The sequence below is a fragment of the Sus scrofa genome, chromosome 3 (genome assembly GCF_000003025.6).
Source record: "Sus scrofa isolate TJ Tabasco breed Duroc chromosome 3, Sscrofa11.1, whole genome shotgun sequence".
Classification (NCBI taxonomy): Eukaryota; Metazoa; Chordata; class Mammalia; order Artiodactyla; family Suidae; genus Sus; species Sus scrofa.
Genome location: NC_010445.4, coordinates 3916216 through 3933537, shown reverse-complemented (window position 1 = coordinate 3933537; position 17322 = coordinate 3916216). Strand labels below are relative to the sequence as shown.

Genomic DNA, 17322 nt, shown 5'->3' with positions numbered 1-17322 from the left:
CAGTCTCTTGGCAACAGCTTATGGTGGGTCTTTTATTGTTTTTTTTAATTTTTAATTTTTTTTGTTTTTTACAGCCACACATGCGGCCTATGGAGGTTCCCAGGCTAGGGGCCTCATTGGGGCTGTAGCCACCAGCCTACACCACAGCCTCAGCAATGCCAGATCCGAGCCGCCTCTTCAACCCACACCACAGCTCACGGCAACGCTGGATCCTTAACCCACTGAGCGAGGCCAGGGATCGAACCTGCAACCTCATGGTTCCTCATTGGATTCGTTTCCGCCAGGCCACAGCGGGAACTCCTTAGGTTCATAGCCACGTTGAGAGGTAGAGAGATAGCCCATGCAGCCGCTGCCCCCGGACATACGCGGCCTCCCACTGTCGGCATCCCCCGTTACAGCAAGGGGGATGCCCCTCCACCGACCCCGCATCATCACCCGGAACCCTGAGCTCGCGTGAGGGTTCACTCTTGGCGATGTACGTGCTGTGGGTTTAGACCAGCAGGCAGCGTCAGGTGCCCGCCGTTGTAGGCTCGCACAGAGGGTCTCAGTGCCCTGCACACCCTTCGTGCCCCACCTCGCCGTCTCCGGCCCCCACCCCGCCTCTGGCAACCACGGGTATTTTTCTTTTCTCTGTAGTTGTGCTTTTTCCAGGATGTCGTGGACCCGCGGTATCATGCTCTCTCGCCTCTGTGATTAGCTTCTTTCACTTCCTAAAACGCATTTAGGATTCTTCCATGTCTTTCCACGGCGTGATAGCTCGTGTCTTCTCCACGTTGAGTGATGTCGCGTTGGGGGTACTGCAGTTTCTTTATTCACTCAGCTGCTCAAGGGTGTCTGGGACATCTGCGTGGCGTGGCATCCAGATGGGGGCAGCTGTGTGTGTGCAGATGTTTGTCCGGACAGGCTTCGGACGCCTTTGTGTCAGTACCAAGGGCGGTGATTCCTGGATCTCGTGCACGTGGTCCCGCTGTCTTCCAAAGTGCCCGCGCCGCTCTTGCATTCTCGGCAGCACCGAGTGAGGGCCGCCGCCACCCCACTTCTTCCCCAGCACCTGGTGTTAAGGGTGTTGGCTGTTCTGATAGGTGTGCCGTCCTATTGGACGGTTATTTTAATTTGCGTTTTCTTAAGGGCATGATGGGGAGTCTTTTCGCTGGCTCACCTGCCATCTGTAGGTCTCCATTTTTGTAATGAGGTTATTTATTTTCCTGATACTGAATTTGAAGGGTTCTTCATGTGTACATACTCCCCCCCCCCCGTCTTTTTAGGGCCGCAACCGAGGCATATGGAGGTTCCCAGGCTAGGGGTCCAATCAGAGCTGTAGCTGTCAGCCTACCACAGCCACAGCCACAGCCACAGCCACGCCGGATCCAGGCCACATCTGCGGCATTCACCACAGCTCACAGCAATGCCAGATCCTTAACCTGCTGAGTGAGGCCAGGGATCAACCCGTATCCTCATGGATGCTAGTCGGATTCACTGACCCATGAGCCACAAGGGCAACTCCTAGGATCATTTTTTTTTTTTTTTTCAATGCAGATATCCAGTGGTTACACCATTTGTTGAAAAGACTGTGTTTCCTCCATTGTGTTGCCTTTACCTCTTTGTCAAAAACCATTTGATTGTTTTTCCAGTGGTCTATTTCTAGGCTCTCCAGTCTCTTTCATTGATCTGTTTGTCCTTTGGCCAATTCCTCCCTTTCTTGATGACTCTAGCTTTATGGAAAGTCTTGAAATCAGGAATTGTTGGTCCTTTGACTGTTTGTAACATATTGAGTTGGCTCTCTTGGGGTCTTTTCCCTCTCCATATAAACATAAGCACAAGTATGCTGATAGCTATAAAATAACTTGCTGGGATTTGGTGCTGGGATTACATTGAGTCTGTAGATCAAGTTGAGAAGAAATGATACGTTCACAGTATAAAGTCTTCTAACCCCTGAACACAGAATATCTTCTTTAATTTCTTTCATTAGAGTTTTGTAGTTTTCCGTATATGGATCCTGTACATATTTCGTTAGATTTAACCGAAGGGTCTCGTCTTGGGGTGTTCATGTAAATGGTACCATGTTTTAACTTTCAGATTCCACTTGTTCGCTGCTGTTACAGCGGAAAGCAATTGCGTTCTGTTGATTAACCTTGTATCGTGCCACCCTGCTGTAATTGCTAGTCAGTTCCAGTAGAAACAAACACACTTTTATTTCTTCCGTTTCAGTTGGTGTGCCTTTTATTCCCTTATCGCATTGGACTTGGAATTTTTTTTTTTTTCTTTCCAGCGCCGCACCTGCAGCATCTTGGACGTTCCCAGGCTAGGGGTTGACTCCGAGCTGTAGCTGCTGGTCTACGCCACAGCCACAGCTGCAGCGCCACCAGTTTTGAGCCACATCTGCCACCTACACCACAGCTCAGACACCACCAGATCCTTTAACCCACTGCGCGAGACCAGGGCTCAAACCCGAGTCCTCGTGGATACTAGTCGGATTCTTAACCCTCTGAGCCACAAGGGGACTTTCAGGACTTCCAATATTATATTGACAACCATATCGATAAAAGGAGGGCTTGGTGAGAATGGACTTCCTTGCATGTTCCCGACCTTGGTGGGAAGGCTTCTAGTTTTTCGCTACTAAATAGGATATTGGCTGTAGGTTTTTTCTTTGGCAAGTTTACTCCTACTTCTAGTTTACTGAGAAGTTTTTTATTTGTATTTATTTATTTTTGTCTTTTTTTTTTTTTTTTTTTTTTTTTTTTTGCCATTTCCTGGGCCGCTCCTGCGGCGTATGGAGTTTCCCAGGCTAGGGGTCGAATCAGAGCTACAGCCACCAGCCTACGCCAGAGCCACAGCAACGCGGGGTCCGAGCCACGTCTGCAGCCTACATCCCAGCTCACGGCAACGCCGGATCCTGAGCCCACTGGTCGAGGCCAGGGATCGAACTCGCAACCTCATGGTTCTTAGACTCATTTCAGCTGTGCTGCCGTGGGAACCCCCCCCCCCCCCCCGAGAGTCTTCATCATGAATGAGTTTTGGATTTTGTCAGATGTTTTTTCTGCCTCTTATTCATATGATCATGTGATTTTCCTTCCTTGGCCTGTTCATATGATATGTTACATAAAGTCATTTTTGATTTTTTTTTTTTTTTTGGAACATTGAACCAGTCTTGCACACCTGGGGTAAATTCCACTTGGTTGTGGCATGTAATTCTTTTCATATGTTGCTGTGTTGGATTTGCTCATATTTTGTTGAGAAGGTTCCATTTCTTTTCATGAGAGTTTGTGACCCGCCGTTGTCTCTTCCCGTCGCGTCTTTGTCCGGTTTGGGGGATGCTGGCATCGTAGGGTGCCTCAGGACGTTTTCTCTCTGCTTATATCTTCTGAAAAAGACGGTAGAAGATGGGTATGATCGCTTTAAAGGTTTGTTTTAACTGATCAGTGAGCTCATCTAGGCCTGTTTTAGAAGGTTGTTAATTATCGATTCAATTTCTTTTTTTTTTTTTTTTTTATGTACACACAGGGAATAAAGTCAGTAATACTGGAACACCTTTGGAAACTGATGCTTTTCCAGTCTTATCGAGGTGATGAAATGATAACATGAAATAGGAATCATCATGCTGTACACCTGAGACTAATACAGCACTGTGTGTTTAACTCAATTTTTAAAAATAATTTTAAAAATTAAATGGATTTTTGGAGTTCCCGTTGTGGCGCAGGGGTGAACGAATCCGATTAGGAACCATGAGGTGGCGGGTTCGATCCCTGACCTTGCTCAGTGGGTTAAGGATCTGGCGTTGCCGTGAGCTGGGGTGTAGGTCGCAGACGCGGCTCGGATCCTGCGTTGCAAGCCGGCGGCTACAGCTCCAATTAGACTCCTAGCCTGGGAACCTCCATACGCCACAGGAGCGGCCCTAGAAAAGACAAAAAACAAAAACAAACAAAAATTAAATGGATTTTTTTTTAGATAAAGAAAGGAAAAGACCCTTGTGCATGTGGCCCTCCCTGGCTTCTTCCATCTCCCCAGCTCACTTCCAGGATGGACGTGATGTTTTAAGGAAGTGGGGTCATCTGCCCCTCCCCAAGCCCCCAGACGAGACACGTCTGTGTCTCCCTGTGTCTTCCACCTAGAATGGGCCGCATTCATTTTCCATCTGGCAAAATCCGAGGCTTCCTCTGGAGTCAGCCAGGGCGTCCCCGCAGCCCTCGCCCAGGGCCTCCGCATGCAGGCGGTGGGATGCGTTGCCCTTGTGCTGGCTCACACGTCTCCGGTAGAAACACGTGAGACGGGGATGCTCATTACGGTCCATGTACGTGGGGAGCTTTCAAACATAGGCAGGCCTGGCCCCACCTGAATGTCTGAAATTTGTGGGGTGAAGTCTTTATTTATTTATTTATTTATTTATTTATTTATTGTTTTTTTAGGGCCACACCCGCAGCACATGGAGGTTTCCCAGGCTAGGGGTCTAATTGGAGCTGTAGATAAAGCTTTACTCAGTCTGTTTCTTCTTATGTGAGCCCATTCCTTTTCAAGGCTGAATAATATTCCATTTGGTGGGTCTGCCACCTCTGGGCTGTGGTGAAAGATGCTGCTGTGAATATTCACATACATATTTTTATGTGGACACATTTTCAGCTCTCCTGGGTACAAATCTAGGTGAAGACAGCTGGGTCATTTGGGGTTTTTGTTTTCTCTTTTTTTCTTTTTCTAGGGCCACACCTGCGGCACATGGAGGTTCCCAGGCTGGGGGTCCAATCGGAACTGTAGCCGCCGGCCTACGCCACAGCCACAGCCACGCGGGATCTGAGCTGCATCTGCGACCTACACCACAGCTCACGGCAACGCCGGATCCTTAACCCACTGAGCGAGGCCAGGGATCGAACCCACAACGTCATGGTTCCTAGTCGGATTCGTTAACTGCGCCACGACGGGAACTCCCGGCTGGGTCATTTGGTAAGTGTGTTTAACCTTTGGGGGAACTGCTAAAGGATTTTCCAGAGTTCCTGCGTGCTTTCATATTCCCAGCAGCCGCGTATGAGAGCTCCAGTGTCTCCAAACCCTTCTCAATACCTGTTATTATCTGTCTCAATGATAGCTTTCCTCGTGGGTGTGCAGTAGTGTCTCGTTGAGGTTTTGGGAGTTCCCGTCATGGCGCAGTGGAAACAAATCTGACTGGGAACCATGAGGTTTCGGGTTCAATCCCTGGCCTCGTTCAGTGGGTTAAGGATCCAGCGTTGCCGTGAGCTATGATGTAGGTTGCAGATGCGGCTCGGATCTGATGTGGCTGTGGCTTAGGCCAGCAGCTGTAGCTTCAATTGGACCCCTAGCCTGGGAACCTCTATATGCCGTGGGTGCAGCCCTAAAAAGCAAAAAAAAAAAAAGGCATTGTCATTGTGGTCTTGATGTGCATTTCTCCAATAACTAGTGGTGTGGAGCATCCTTTCATGTGTTTTGTAGCCGTTTGTGTGTCATCTTCGGAGAAATGTATTTCTCTTTATTTATTTACTTTTAGGGCTGCACCTGTGGCACATGGAGGTTCCCAGGCCAGAGGCTGAATCAGAGCTACAGCTGTCAGCCTTCTCCACAGCCACAGCACACTGGATCCAAGCCACATCTGTGACCTACACCGCAGCATGTGGCAATGCTGGATCCTTAACCTATTGGGCGGGGCCAGGGATTGAACCCACATGGATACTAGTCATGTTCTTTTACCAGCTGAGTCACAGGGGGATGGATCTCCCAGAAATGTCTTTTTATTTTTTTTTTTAAGTTGGTTTTTAAAATTTTACTTTTTTTTTTTTTTTGGATATGGCCATACCTGCAGCATATGGAAGTTCCCAGGGAGGTGGGGGTTGAATTGGATCTACCGCTGCTGGCCTGTGCCACAGCAGTGCCTGATCTGAGCCGTGTCAGCAGTCTTTGCCACAGCTCATGGCAACGCTGGATCCTTCGCCAACTGAGGAAGGCTAGGGATCGAACCTGTGTCCTCATGGATACTAGCTGGATTCATTACTGCTGAGCCATGACAGGAACTCCCCGCAATTTTATTTTTGAAAAATGTATTTATTTTTTGGCCCCACCTGTAGCATGTGAAAGTCCTTGGGCCACGGCTTGGATCTGAGCTGTTGTTTTAACCTACACCACAGCTGCAGCAATGCCAGATGCCTGGCCTGGGATCAAACCTGTACCACCACAGAGACGATGCCAGATCCTTAACCTGCTGTGCCACAATAGGAACTTCCCTTTACTCATTTTCAAATTGTGTTATTTGTGGTTTTGTTGTTTGGCGGGAGTTTTTATTTATTCTAGCTACAGATCTCTCAACAGATAGATGGTTTGCAAGTATTTTCTCCCGTTCTGTGAGTTGTGTATTTCACTTACTTGATAGTGTTTGAAACAACACATTTATAATTTTGATGAAGTCTGGTTTATTTCTTCTGATGTCACCTGTACTGCTGGTGTTGTGTATAAGAAAGTATTGCCTGATATAAAGTCACAAAGATGTAGTCCCATTTTCTTCTAAGAGTTCTGTCGTTTGAGACTTACATTCAGGTTTGTGATCCATTTCGAGTTAATTCTGTGTGTGTGGACTGACAGAGGGGTCTTTTGCACACGGACACCCAGTTGCCCCAGGAGCATGTGTTGAGGAGTCTGTTCTTTCCCCAGGAGTGCTCTGGGTGCCCTTGCCAAAAATCAGTAGACCAACTGAAAATGGATATAAAGGATTCTTTCTGGACCCACAGTTCTATCGTACTGATCTGTGCGTCCTCATGCCAGTGCGACCCTGTCACTGCTACGAGATGACAGTGGGAGCTGTTGAAGGCGGCTTTGCCGTCGGGGAGTGCGAGTCCTCCGTCTTTGTTGTCTCTTTCCAGGATCGGTGCTTCAGAGTCCCTTGCATTTCCGTGTGGACAGGAGGGTCAGTCTGTCCCTTTCTGTGAAAAGAGCCCCCAGCTAGGATTCTGATAAGAATCGTGTTGAATTGGTAGGTCACGTTGGGGAGTGTTGACAGCTCAACCAAATCAATTTCTCAATCCAGGAACATTGAATGTCTTTCCATTTATTTGGGTCTTTCGTTTCTTTCAAAACAATGTAGTTTTTGTTGTGTAAGTCTTACACGTCTTTTGTTAAATTTAGTCCTAGGTAATTACTCTTTTTGATGCTATTATAAATGGAATTCTATTCATTTTTGGAGTGTTCGTTGTTGACGTATAGAAATACAATTGATTAATGTTTTATTAATTTTTCTTTTATACTGGAGTACAGCTGATTTAAAATGTGTTAGTTGCAGGTGTACAGCAAAGTGATTTGGTTATACATATGCATATATCAACTCTTTTTTTTTTTTTTTTTTTTTTTTTTTTTTTGTCTTTTTGCCATTTCTTGAGCTACTCCCGCGGCATATGGAGGTTCCCAGGCTAGGGGTCTAATCAGAGCTGTAGCCACCGGCCTACACCAGAGCCACAGCAATGCGGGATCCGAGCCGCGTCTGCGACCTATACCACAGCTCATGGCAACGCCGGATCCTTAACCCACTGAGCGAGGCTAGGGATCGAACCTGCAACCTGATGGTTCCCAGTCGGATTCGTTAACCACTGCGCCACGATGGAAACTCCACATATATGAATTCTTTTCCCACATAGGTTATTAGGGAATATTGAGTAGTGTTCCCTGTGCTGCATAGTTGGAACTTCTTGATTATTTTATATGTACTAGTGTATGTTAATCTCAAATTCCTGGTTTACCCCACCTTCCCCTCTTGGTAACCATGCATTTGTTTTGTAAGTCAGAAAGTCTGCTTCGTGTTTCATAAATAAGTTTTTTTTAGATTACACATATTAGTGATCTCCTGTGATATTTGTCTGTCTTTCTCTGGCTTACTTCACTTAGTATGCTAATCTCTAGGTTCACCCCTATTGCTGCAAATGGCATTATGGCATTCTTTTTATTTTTTTATTTTTTTGTCTTTTTGCCTTCTTTTCTAGGGCCGCTCCCGTAGCATGTGGAGGTTCCCAGGCCAGGGGTCTAACCAGAGCCGTAGCCGCCGGCCTACACCACAGCCACAGCAACGCCAGATCCGAGCCGCATCTGCGACCTACACCCCAGCTCACGGCAACCCCGGATCCTTAACCCACTGAGCGAGGCCAGGGATCGAACCTGCAACCTCATGGTTCCCAGTCGGATGCGTTCACCACTGCGCCACGACGGGAACTGTGTCATTCTTTTTAATGACTGAGTGTATTCCGTGGTGCATGTGCACCACATCTTCTTTGTCCATCCATCGGTCGATGAACATACAGGTTGCTTCTCCGTCTGGTCTGTGGTAAATAGTGCTGCAGTGAACATTGGGTGCACATGTCTTTTCAAATTATGGTTTTCTCTGGTTATACGCCCAAGAGAGGGATGGCTGGGTCACACGGTAGCTCCATTTTTAGTTTTTAAGGACCCTCCATACTGTTTTCCACAGTGATAGCACCAGTTTACATTCCCGCCAACAGTGTTAGGAGGGTTCCCTTTTCTCCACACCCTGTCCAGCATTTATTTTTTGTAGACTTTGGGGGGGGGGCTTGCCCTCTGCACGTGGAAGTTCCCAGGCCAGGGATCAAACCTGCACCAGAGCAGTGCCCTAAGCCACATCGGTACCAAGGCTGGATCCCTAACCCACTGGGCCACCAGGGCGCTCCTGTTGGTAGACTTTTTGACGGTGGCCGTTCTGACCATTGTGAGGTGTGAGGTGATTGCTCTTTGTAGATTTGATTTGCATTTCTCTAATAATCAGCAACGTAGAGCATCTTTTCATGTGCCTTTTAGCCTTCGTGTGTCTTCTTTGGCAGTTGATTTTGTATATTGCTCTTGTATCTTACAACCTTGCTCAACTAATTTAGTAGGTTTTTAGTAGATTCCTTAGGATTTTTTTATAAACAAGATTATATTATCTGCAGATACAGATGTTTTACACCTTCCTTTCCGTGTGTATTCCTTTTATTTTTCTTGCCTAATTGCTCTGGCTTGAATCTCCTGTGCAATATTGAATAGAAGTGGTGAGAATAGATGCCTTCGTCCTGTCGTCGTCGGGGAGAACATTCATTCTTTGACCATTATGTATGATGTCCTTTATCAGGTTGAGGACGTGTCCTTCTCTTTCTCATTTTTTGATTGATTTTTATCATGAAAAGGGGTTAGATTTTGTCAGTTACTTTTTCTGTCTATCAATGTTGTACATACAGTTTTTATCCTTTATGCTATTAATACGGTATTTCGCATTGTTCGTTTTCTTTTTTTTAAGACTATCAAACCATCCTTGCATTCCTGGTATGTAGTGCCTCTTGGTCATAATGTAGAATCTTTTTTATATGTTTCTGGACTATGTCCCATCTGTTGATAATTAGGTCTTTGTGATGGATTGACCACTTCATCATTTCAAAATGTCCTTCTTTGTCTCTGTCACAATTTTTGTCCTAAAATATATTTTGTTTGCTATTCGTATGGGCATACCTCAGAGAGAGTATGAGTTAACTTCCACACCAACACGATAAAGCCAGTGTTGCAATAAAGTGAGCCACACAAATGTTTTGGTTTTTAAAACGTTAAAAGTTATGTTTACACTACGCTGTAGTCTGTTAAGGGTACAATAACATGATGTCTGAAAAAACAGTGTATATACCTTAATTAAAAAATACTTTATTGTGAGTTCCCTTGTGGCTTAGCGGTAACAAACCTGACTAGCATCCATGAAGACTCAAGTTCGATCCCTGGCCTCACTCAGTGGGTTAAGGATTTTGTGTTGCCATGAGCTGTGGTGTAGGTCTTAGATGCGGCTCGGATCTGGCACTGCTGGGGCTGTGGTGTAGGTCTTAGATGCGGCTCGGATCTGGCACTGCTGGGGCTGTGGTGTAGGTCTTAGATGCGGCTCGGATCTGGCACTGCTGGGGCTGTGGTGTAGGCGGGCAACTGCAGCTCTAATTCCACCCCTAGTCTGGAAACTTCCATATGCTGCTGGAGTTCCCGTCATGGCTCAGTGGTTAACGAATCTGACTAGGAACCTTGAGGTTGTGGGTTCGATCCCTGGCCTCGCTCAGCGGGTTAAGGATCCGGTGTTGCCGTGAGCTGTGGTGTAGGCTGCAGACACGGCTCGGATCTGGCGTTGCTGTGGCTCTGGCGTAGGCCAGTGGCTACACCTCCGATTTGACCGCTAGCCTGGGAACCTCCATTTGCTGCGGGATTGGCCCTAGAAAAGGCAAAAAGACAAAAAAAAAAAAAGAAGTGCCACCCAATATCTGAGCTCTCAGTGAGTCTTCAGAGTGGCACTGAAGATGGCTGACCACACACACACACACACACACACACACACACACACACCACACTCTCCCTGACTTTCAATCTCAATCTCTTGGTGTCTTCTTCCTTTCTTTATTGGGCTTGGTCTATTTTGTGGTACCGTTTTTTGTTCTTCTGTTCCTCCTCTACGGCCTGTTTTCTGGGGGCGGAGGCAGTTGGACAGGACGCTGGTTTGGAGTCAAGGACGTGGGTTCTGTTCCCTTCTCCGGCCCGTCTGGCAGTGAGGCTGCACAAGTCACTCCCCCTCTCTGGGCTCATGCTTGTCCCCAGGGGGCACCCTGGCAGAGACTGTTGCTCTGTCCCAGGGCACCGTTCATGCCGCCCCGCTGGGCTCATAAGCATTTATCTTCCGATCCAGTCTTACCCATGGAGTTCCGACCTCCCCTCTTCCGAGCATGTGTCCACTCTTGGTCGATGCCCTGCTCCCCTGCAGTGTTCTGTGTGCATGTAGCTTTCCTGGTGGCTTTCTGGGCGTGTCATCAGGTGAGTCTCATTCCTTCACAGCCAGAAGCTTAACTCTCTGGCCAAGGTATTACAGGGTCTGCACCTTAACCAGCCACGAACACCCCCAGCTGCCTCCCCTGCAGCAGGAAGTCTGTTAACAAAAGAGTAACTAATAGGATCATTAAGCTTTGCAAGAGGTTCCTTCCCCCGAGTGGGCCCCTTCCCTGGCCCCGCCCTTGCTCCTGTGGCTGCATCTGTGGGGTGATCGGCTGGGCCTCCCACAGGAGCCCTCGTGGGCAGGCTGCCGGCTGCTCAAGGGTCAGGAGGCGGAGCACTGGCTCTGCCCTGGCTTCGTTTCATGCCTGGGGTCTGCCTGGAGGAGGCAGGCCTTCATGCCCCACGGGATGACTGTGGAGAGAAGCACCATCAACCCCCCCTCCCCTGTTTAGATTCTTTCCCTGGCCACCAGCTCATCAAATAGAACTCAGGGGTCTGCTTCTGAGGGCTGGAGCAGGACGGGGTAGACAGACCCGGAAGGACCTCTATAGGGCGTGGACAGGGGACCCCCCGCCCCCAGGGCGCACGGCGGGTCTTCTTAGAAAGGAGGCTGCAGGAGTTCCCCTCGTGGTTCAGCAGAAACAAATCGACTAGTATCCATGAGGACGCCGGTTGGATCCCTGGCCGCCTCACTCAGTGGGTTAAGGACCCTGTGTTGCCGTGAGGTGTGGTGTAGGTCGCAGATGTGGCTCGGATCTGGCACTGGTGTGGCTGTGGTGTAGGCCAGCGGCAGTAGCTCTGATGCAACCCCTAGCCTGGGAACCTCCGTATGCTGTGAGTGGGGCCTTAAAAAAAATAAAGGAAGGAAGGTAGGAGGCTGCCAGTAGAGGCTGTCCCAGTAGAGGTCAGAGTGCTCTGGGCAGAGGGAGCAGCAGGAGCAAAGGCCTGGAAGTGACAGGGCAGCGGATTTTGGTGAGCTGTTGTGTGTTCAAGGAGCCCGGAAGCTGGGCCCACTCAGGGCTGCCCTGCAGCAGAGGGAAGCTGGCCTGCTGGCTGTGGGGAGGGACTGGGCCCAGGGCTTTGTTGGTTCTGGTGAATCCCATTCCCCTAGAGGGGAGTGGGTGCCAGGGACCTCCCAGCTCTGAGAAGGCACCAGGAAGCAGAGGAGAGGCCCCACCCCCGCCGCCTCGGGATTTTGTGCGGGCTTTCCCTCCTGCGGCCTTGGGGTTGCTGCCCCTACAGGTGCGGGGCCCTCCACAGCCCCCTGCCCTGGCTTCTGTGATTGCCATGGGGGCCCAGGAGGAGCGGGGAGGCCGGCATGTGCCCAGGCAGGAACCCCCACATTCCTAGATGATGGATGCTTTTGGGGTCAAGGGTCTGGAGCAGAGTCTGGGCAGCCAAGCGGGGATGGGGGACAGAAGTGGGGCAGCTGGACCTGCCTGCACAGGTGTGTGCCAGGAAGTCCTTTTCCCCTGGGAGAGGCCTCCCTTGGGTGGCGAGGTCCCCTGCGCGAGGGATGGGGCTGTGGCCTTTACGCAGCGGCCTGGTTGGCTGGGAGGGTGGGGATTGGGGGTGGGGAGCCCCTGTCCACACACCCTCCCCCGCCCCGCCTGCAGGCACGGAGTTCGAGTACACCGACTCGGAGAGCGACGTCAAGGTGCGGAAGAGGTCGCCCGCCGGGCTGCTGCGGCCCAAGAAGGGGCCGGGGGAGTCAGGTTCTGCCCTGGCCGCGCCCAGCGCCCGAGTCCCCGGTCCCACGAGCCCGGACAAGGCCAAGCTGGCGGCCGAGAAAGGGCGCAAGGCCCGCAAGCCGCGGGGCCCCAAGGAGCCTGGCCTGGAGGCGGGGCCCGAGGCCAGCGACGACGACCTGTGGACGCGGCGGCGCAGCGAGCGCATCTTCCTGCACGACGCCTCCGCCGCCCCTGCGCCCAGCAGCGCTGCGCCCGCCGCCGCCAAGGCCGGCCGCTGTGCCAAGGCCGGCCCGGCCAGCCCGCGCAAGGACGCCGGCCGCACCAAGGACAGGAAGGACCCTAGGAAGGTAGCGTCTGGCGGGGGCGGGCCGCGGGGCAGGGACCCCACAGGGCACGCTGATGCTGAGCCAGTGACCGAGTTTGTGGTGGGCACTCTGGGTGCCCCTTGGTGCATGCCTTTGATCAGGACGCCGGGCAGCCAGGCATTTGATAAGTGCGATCGGGTAAAATGATGAGCTGGAATGACATTTCAGGGTTTGTGCAGTAGGCTTCTGTGCCGCTCGGCAGTGATGCCTGGTGATGACACTCTCGGCTCTCACCCCTCAGTTCTTCAGAGGTCAGCGGAAAGAGAGACGGGGCTGCTGCTTCTCCCTCCAGGTCCATGAGTCCCTGAGTTCTGAGGACACGGAGGGTTGAGACCACCTGCTTTTCAGAAACTCTCTGGTGGTTGGACCTGCTGACCCTCCTCCCACTGGCTGCTGGGAAGCTGATGGCCAGTGGTTCGTCCTCTAGGTGGTTGCATTCAGACCCAACAGCCAGCTGGAGACAGTGGTCTCTGACTCAGGCCTGTCCACCCTGTGTCCCTGATGGAGGACACCCCCTCACATCACAGGCTCATTCTAGAGAGTCCCAGAAAGGGACGAGACTCAGCACGGGCCTCCTGGTGACGGGTGGCAGCGAGGCAGGGGCTGCACGGGAGTGTCATCCACCGGTGCCTCGTTTCCTCACGGCTGAAACCATCTCAGGTTTTCCTGGTCCCTGGAGAAAAGGTCCCGGCGTGATGAGTGCTGGTTACCCCGAGGGACCCCCGAGGGCCGGCCCGTCCTCACTGTTGACGCTGTTTCCTTGGCGCGGTGGTAAAGGAACACGCTTCCTCTCCTCACAGCGCGTCTGACACGAACTCCCCGGCTTGGCCCAGACCCCACAGGTGGAGGGCTCCGTCCCGCCGGACTGTCCCCCCAGCCCGCCTCAGACGCCCGTCACACGTCCCCGGTTGTCACTTGTGCTTTTTGACCAGCCAGCTTTAAATCGGGGGTTTTCGTGACCCCACCGCTGACGAGCAGTTCCCCAGAAGGACACAACTGGGGAAAATATTTCACTTACTGTCGGGGTTTACCGTAAAGGATGGAGCTCGGGAGCAGCCCGATGGAGGAGGTGCCCAGGGTGGGCGCATGGGGGGGGGTGCTGAGCCCGGCGTCACGGAGGCTCCATCAGTCACGGAGGCTCCATCACCGAGTCCGGGGCCGGGGGGAGGGGGAGGGTAGCAACGCGTCTCCAGTCCCGCCCCCCACACCCGGAGGATGGGGGTGGGGCTGAAAGTCTCAGTCTCTTGTCCTGGCTGCTCTTTCTGGTGACCAGGCCCCATCCTGAAGCCACCCAGAGGCTCACTAAAGTCACCTCATTAGCATAAAAGGCGCCCCTGTGGCCCAGGAAATTCCAGGCAGGGGTTTAGGAGCGCTGTGTCAGGGATGGGGGCAGAGACCCAATACATGTTTTTTGGGGGATTTTTTGTCTTTTTTTGCCGTTTCTTGGGCTGCTCCCGTGGCATATGGAGGTTCCCAGACTAGGGGTCGAATTGGAGCTGTAGCCACCGGCCTACACCGCAGCCACAGCAACACAGGATCTGAGCCGCGTCTGTGACCCACACCACAGCTCACGGCAACACTGGATCGTTAACCCACTGAACAAGGGCAGAGATTGAACCTGCAACCTCATAGTTCCTAGTCAGATTTGTTAACCACTGCGCCACGACGGGAACTCCCCAATACATGTTTTGATGTCACAGTTGAGGACTTAAAAAGCTGTAGGAGGTGGGTTTCTCATATCAACTGCACCTGACAGGTGGCCCTGCAACCCGCCCAGATAGCCGAGCAGCTACTGATCAGAGCTGAGCGTAAACCTTCACCACAGGGCCACTCTGCCTCTTTGGGCCTTTCTCATGATGGAGCCTTCTATCGGGGAGGGGACCAGAGGCTCAGCCGATTGCAGCCTTCTGATGACACAGTAAGAGACTGGGACGGAGCAGAGTACGTGTCATAAAAGGAGAAATCACTGCAGGAATGACCACTTTTCTTAGTTTTGTGGGATATACTTTTTTTTTTTTTTTGGCTGCTCTGTGGCATATGGAAGTTCTTGGGCCAGAATCAGATCTGAGTTTAGGCCGCAACGACAGCAATGCCAGATCCTTAACCCGCTGTGCCGGGTTGGGGATCAAACCTGTGTCCTGGTCCACTGTACCAGGCTGGGGATCGAACCTGCGTCTTGGCGCTCCTGAGATGCACACCAGTCCTGTTGCACCACAGTGGGAACTCTGAGATCAACTGTTGGTCCTTGTTTTTTAGACTTGGCATCACATCTAATGCATCCCCGAATGCCAGGAGCTTTTGTTTTACCCACCCCCACCCCTGTTTTGTTTAACCACCGTCTCTAAATGGGTGGATGGCACCCACCATCTGGCTAGCCCATGGATCTCCCGCCATCCACCATGCTGGCCATCGGCGATTTGGTTGATGATGATATTTTGCCATCGTAATGACCACAGCAATGAACAGCTCTTTTCTCTGTACGGATCTTGTCACTTTTGGAGCTCCCCCCCCCCCTTTTTTTTTTTTTTTTGGTCTTTTTGCCTTTTCTAGGGCTGCACTCGGAGCATATGGAAGTTCCCAGGTGATGGGTTGAATCGAAGCTCTAGCTGCCAGCCTACACCACAGCCACAGCCACAGCAACACGAGATCCAAGCCATATCTGCAACCTACACCACAGCTCACGGCAACACCAGATCCTTAACCCACTGAGCAAGGCCAGGGATCGAACCCGCAACCTCATGGTTCCTAGTCGGATTCGTTTCTCAGACATGGGCATTCTGTTCCTTGGGAAAGAAACTGTTGTCACTTTTCTCTGATTGTAACAGTAATTTGGGTGATAAAGAAAAGGAAGAAAAAATCCATTCAGAGATAACTTTTTTTTTTTTTTTTTTTTTGCTGTCACTTCTGTCCCCTGTGTGTACAGCTGCAGAGATGTGCCCCATAAGCTGAGCTATTTATTGAATAACAGAAGTCAGGGGAAAGGGGACCTAATCATGTGAAAACCAGTCCTTCCCCACTTCTGATTTCAGAAACGGGAACAGGATTAAAACATGCCTCAGAAACAAGAAAATGCAATGTGTGTATATACATACATTTTTTTTTTTTCTCTTTCTCCCCGCGATTAGGGATGAAAGCAAATCTTTCTCATCCCTGTGACGCTTCCTACTTTGTTCCTTTTAATGCTGTTTGCTTTGAATTTCACTCGTCTGAGGTGGAAGCGGTGACTCCTGCTGTTGCCTTGGCAACATTCGCCGGGTCTTTTTTTCTACTAATTTTCCATCTCCCCTGGCCCCTGGCCCTAGCCATTTGTGTTGGGCACGTCTCTTTTAAGAGGTGTAGTGTCCTCTGCCCCGTCACCCGACACCTCTAGCCTGAGCCCGCTGCCCGCACTAAGTAGCATCTCTTCCGTGTCCCACGCCGTCGCCTCTTGCCTCCGCCTCTGGGCTCCGGCCGCCGTGATCAAAGCTTGTAACCAGCCGTATCTCGAGATGCTCAGGCTGTGGACTGCGAGGTTGTTTCCACGCCTCTGCTCTGAGTGGAGCCTCGCGCATTCCCTGCGCGCTGGCCCAGTTTCCGCTCCACCAGCTGGGGGGGGGGGGGGCGTCCCGGAGCCACTGCGGGGGTTCAGGGGGGGGCGCTTTGAGCCTGGAGGGGATGTGGCACCCTGGCTGCTGGGGCGAGCGGAGGGCGGTCCAGGAGGGAAGCGACGCGGGCAGCCGCTCCTCGGTCTGAAGTGCTCCTCCAGGAACATGCCCATGGCGCTCACCTAGACTAGAACTAGAACTCCCGCACAAGTAGCTACTGTGGCTTTTTGTGGCCTCGTTCAGCAGCGGGAGACACAGGTGGCCTGCCTGCCCATCATGGGAGGCGGGGGGGCAGGTGAGCGGCCGGTACCCCCTCCCCAGGCTCCGTGGGCTGCTGTGCAAAATAGAAAGTGAGGCCACCGCTGCGTCTCTCAGGCATACAGGGGGCAGAATTTGCAAAGTGGAACTTTGGGTGAATTCCCATCTGCGTTTGAAAAAAAAGCCCTGCGTGCCCAAACGTGTCTGCACAGCCTGTGCGTTTACACGGCTGGCACGCTCGCGGGAAGTTCTGGAAGGAAGTGCCAGGCCATTACCAGTCCCTCTAGTTACCTCTGCGGTGGGTGGGATGGGTGGGGAGGAACTCAGGTGTAGACCCTTCTGTGTTGTCTCTCTCTCTCTTTTTTAAAGCAGGTAATGTATGTGGGTAACAAGATGAAACCCAGAAACAGTCTGGGGGGGGGAGGGTGTTCTGTTCCTCTCCCGGGGGGTGCGCGGGGGCCTGGCCTCCCTGCCCCCCTCACGGCTGCTCTGTCGCTTCCTCTCCAGAAGAAAAAGGGGAAGGAGGCAGGGTCCGGAGCCGCGCTGCCCGCGCCCCGCGTTCCCGCCCTGCCCCCCGAGGCCCGGGCCCCTCACTCCAGCTCCCCGGCTGCCGCCAAGCGGAGCAAGGCCAAGGCCAAAGGGAAGGAGGTGAAGAAGGAGGTGAGG

At 51.7% G+C, this 17322-nt stretch overlaps 1 protein-coding gene across 1 annotated transcript in view; it reads left to right on the top strand.

The window, feature by feature from the left end:
* Positions 1-17322, top strand: part of TNRC18 (trinucleotide repeat containing 18) — a 94489-nt gene that overhangs the window by 62661 nt on the left and 14506 nt on the right. The window contains 2 exon segments of the mRNA XM_021086041.1: positions 12375-12796; positions 17164-17316. Coding sequence (XP_020941700.1) covers positions 12375-12796; positions 17164-17316 — 575 coding nt within the window.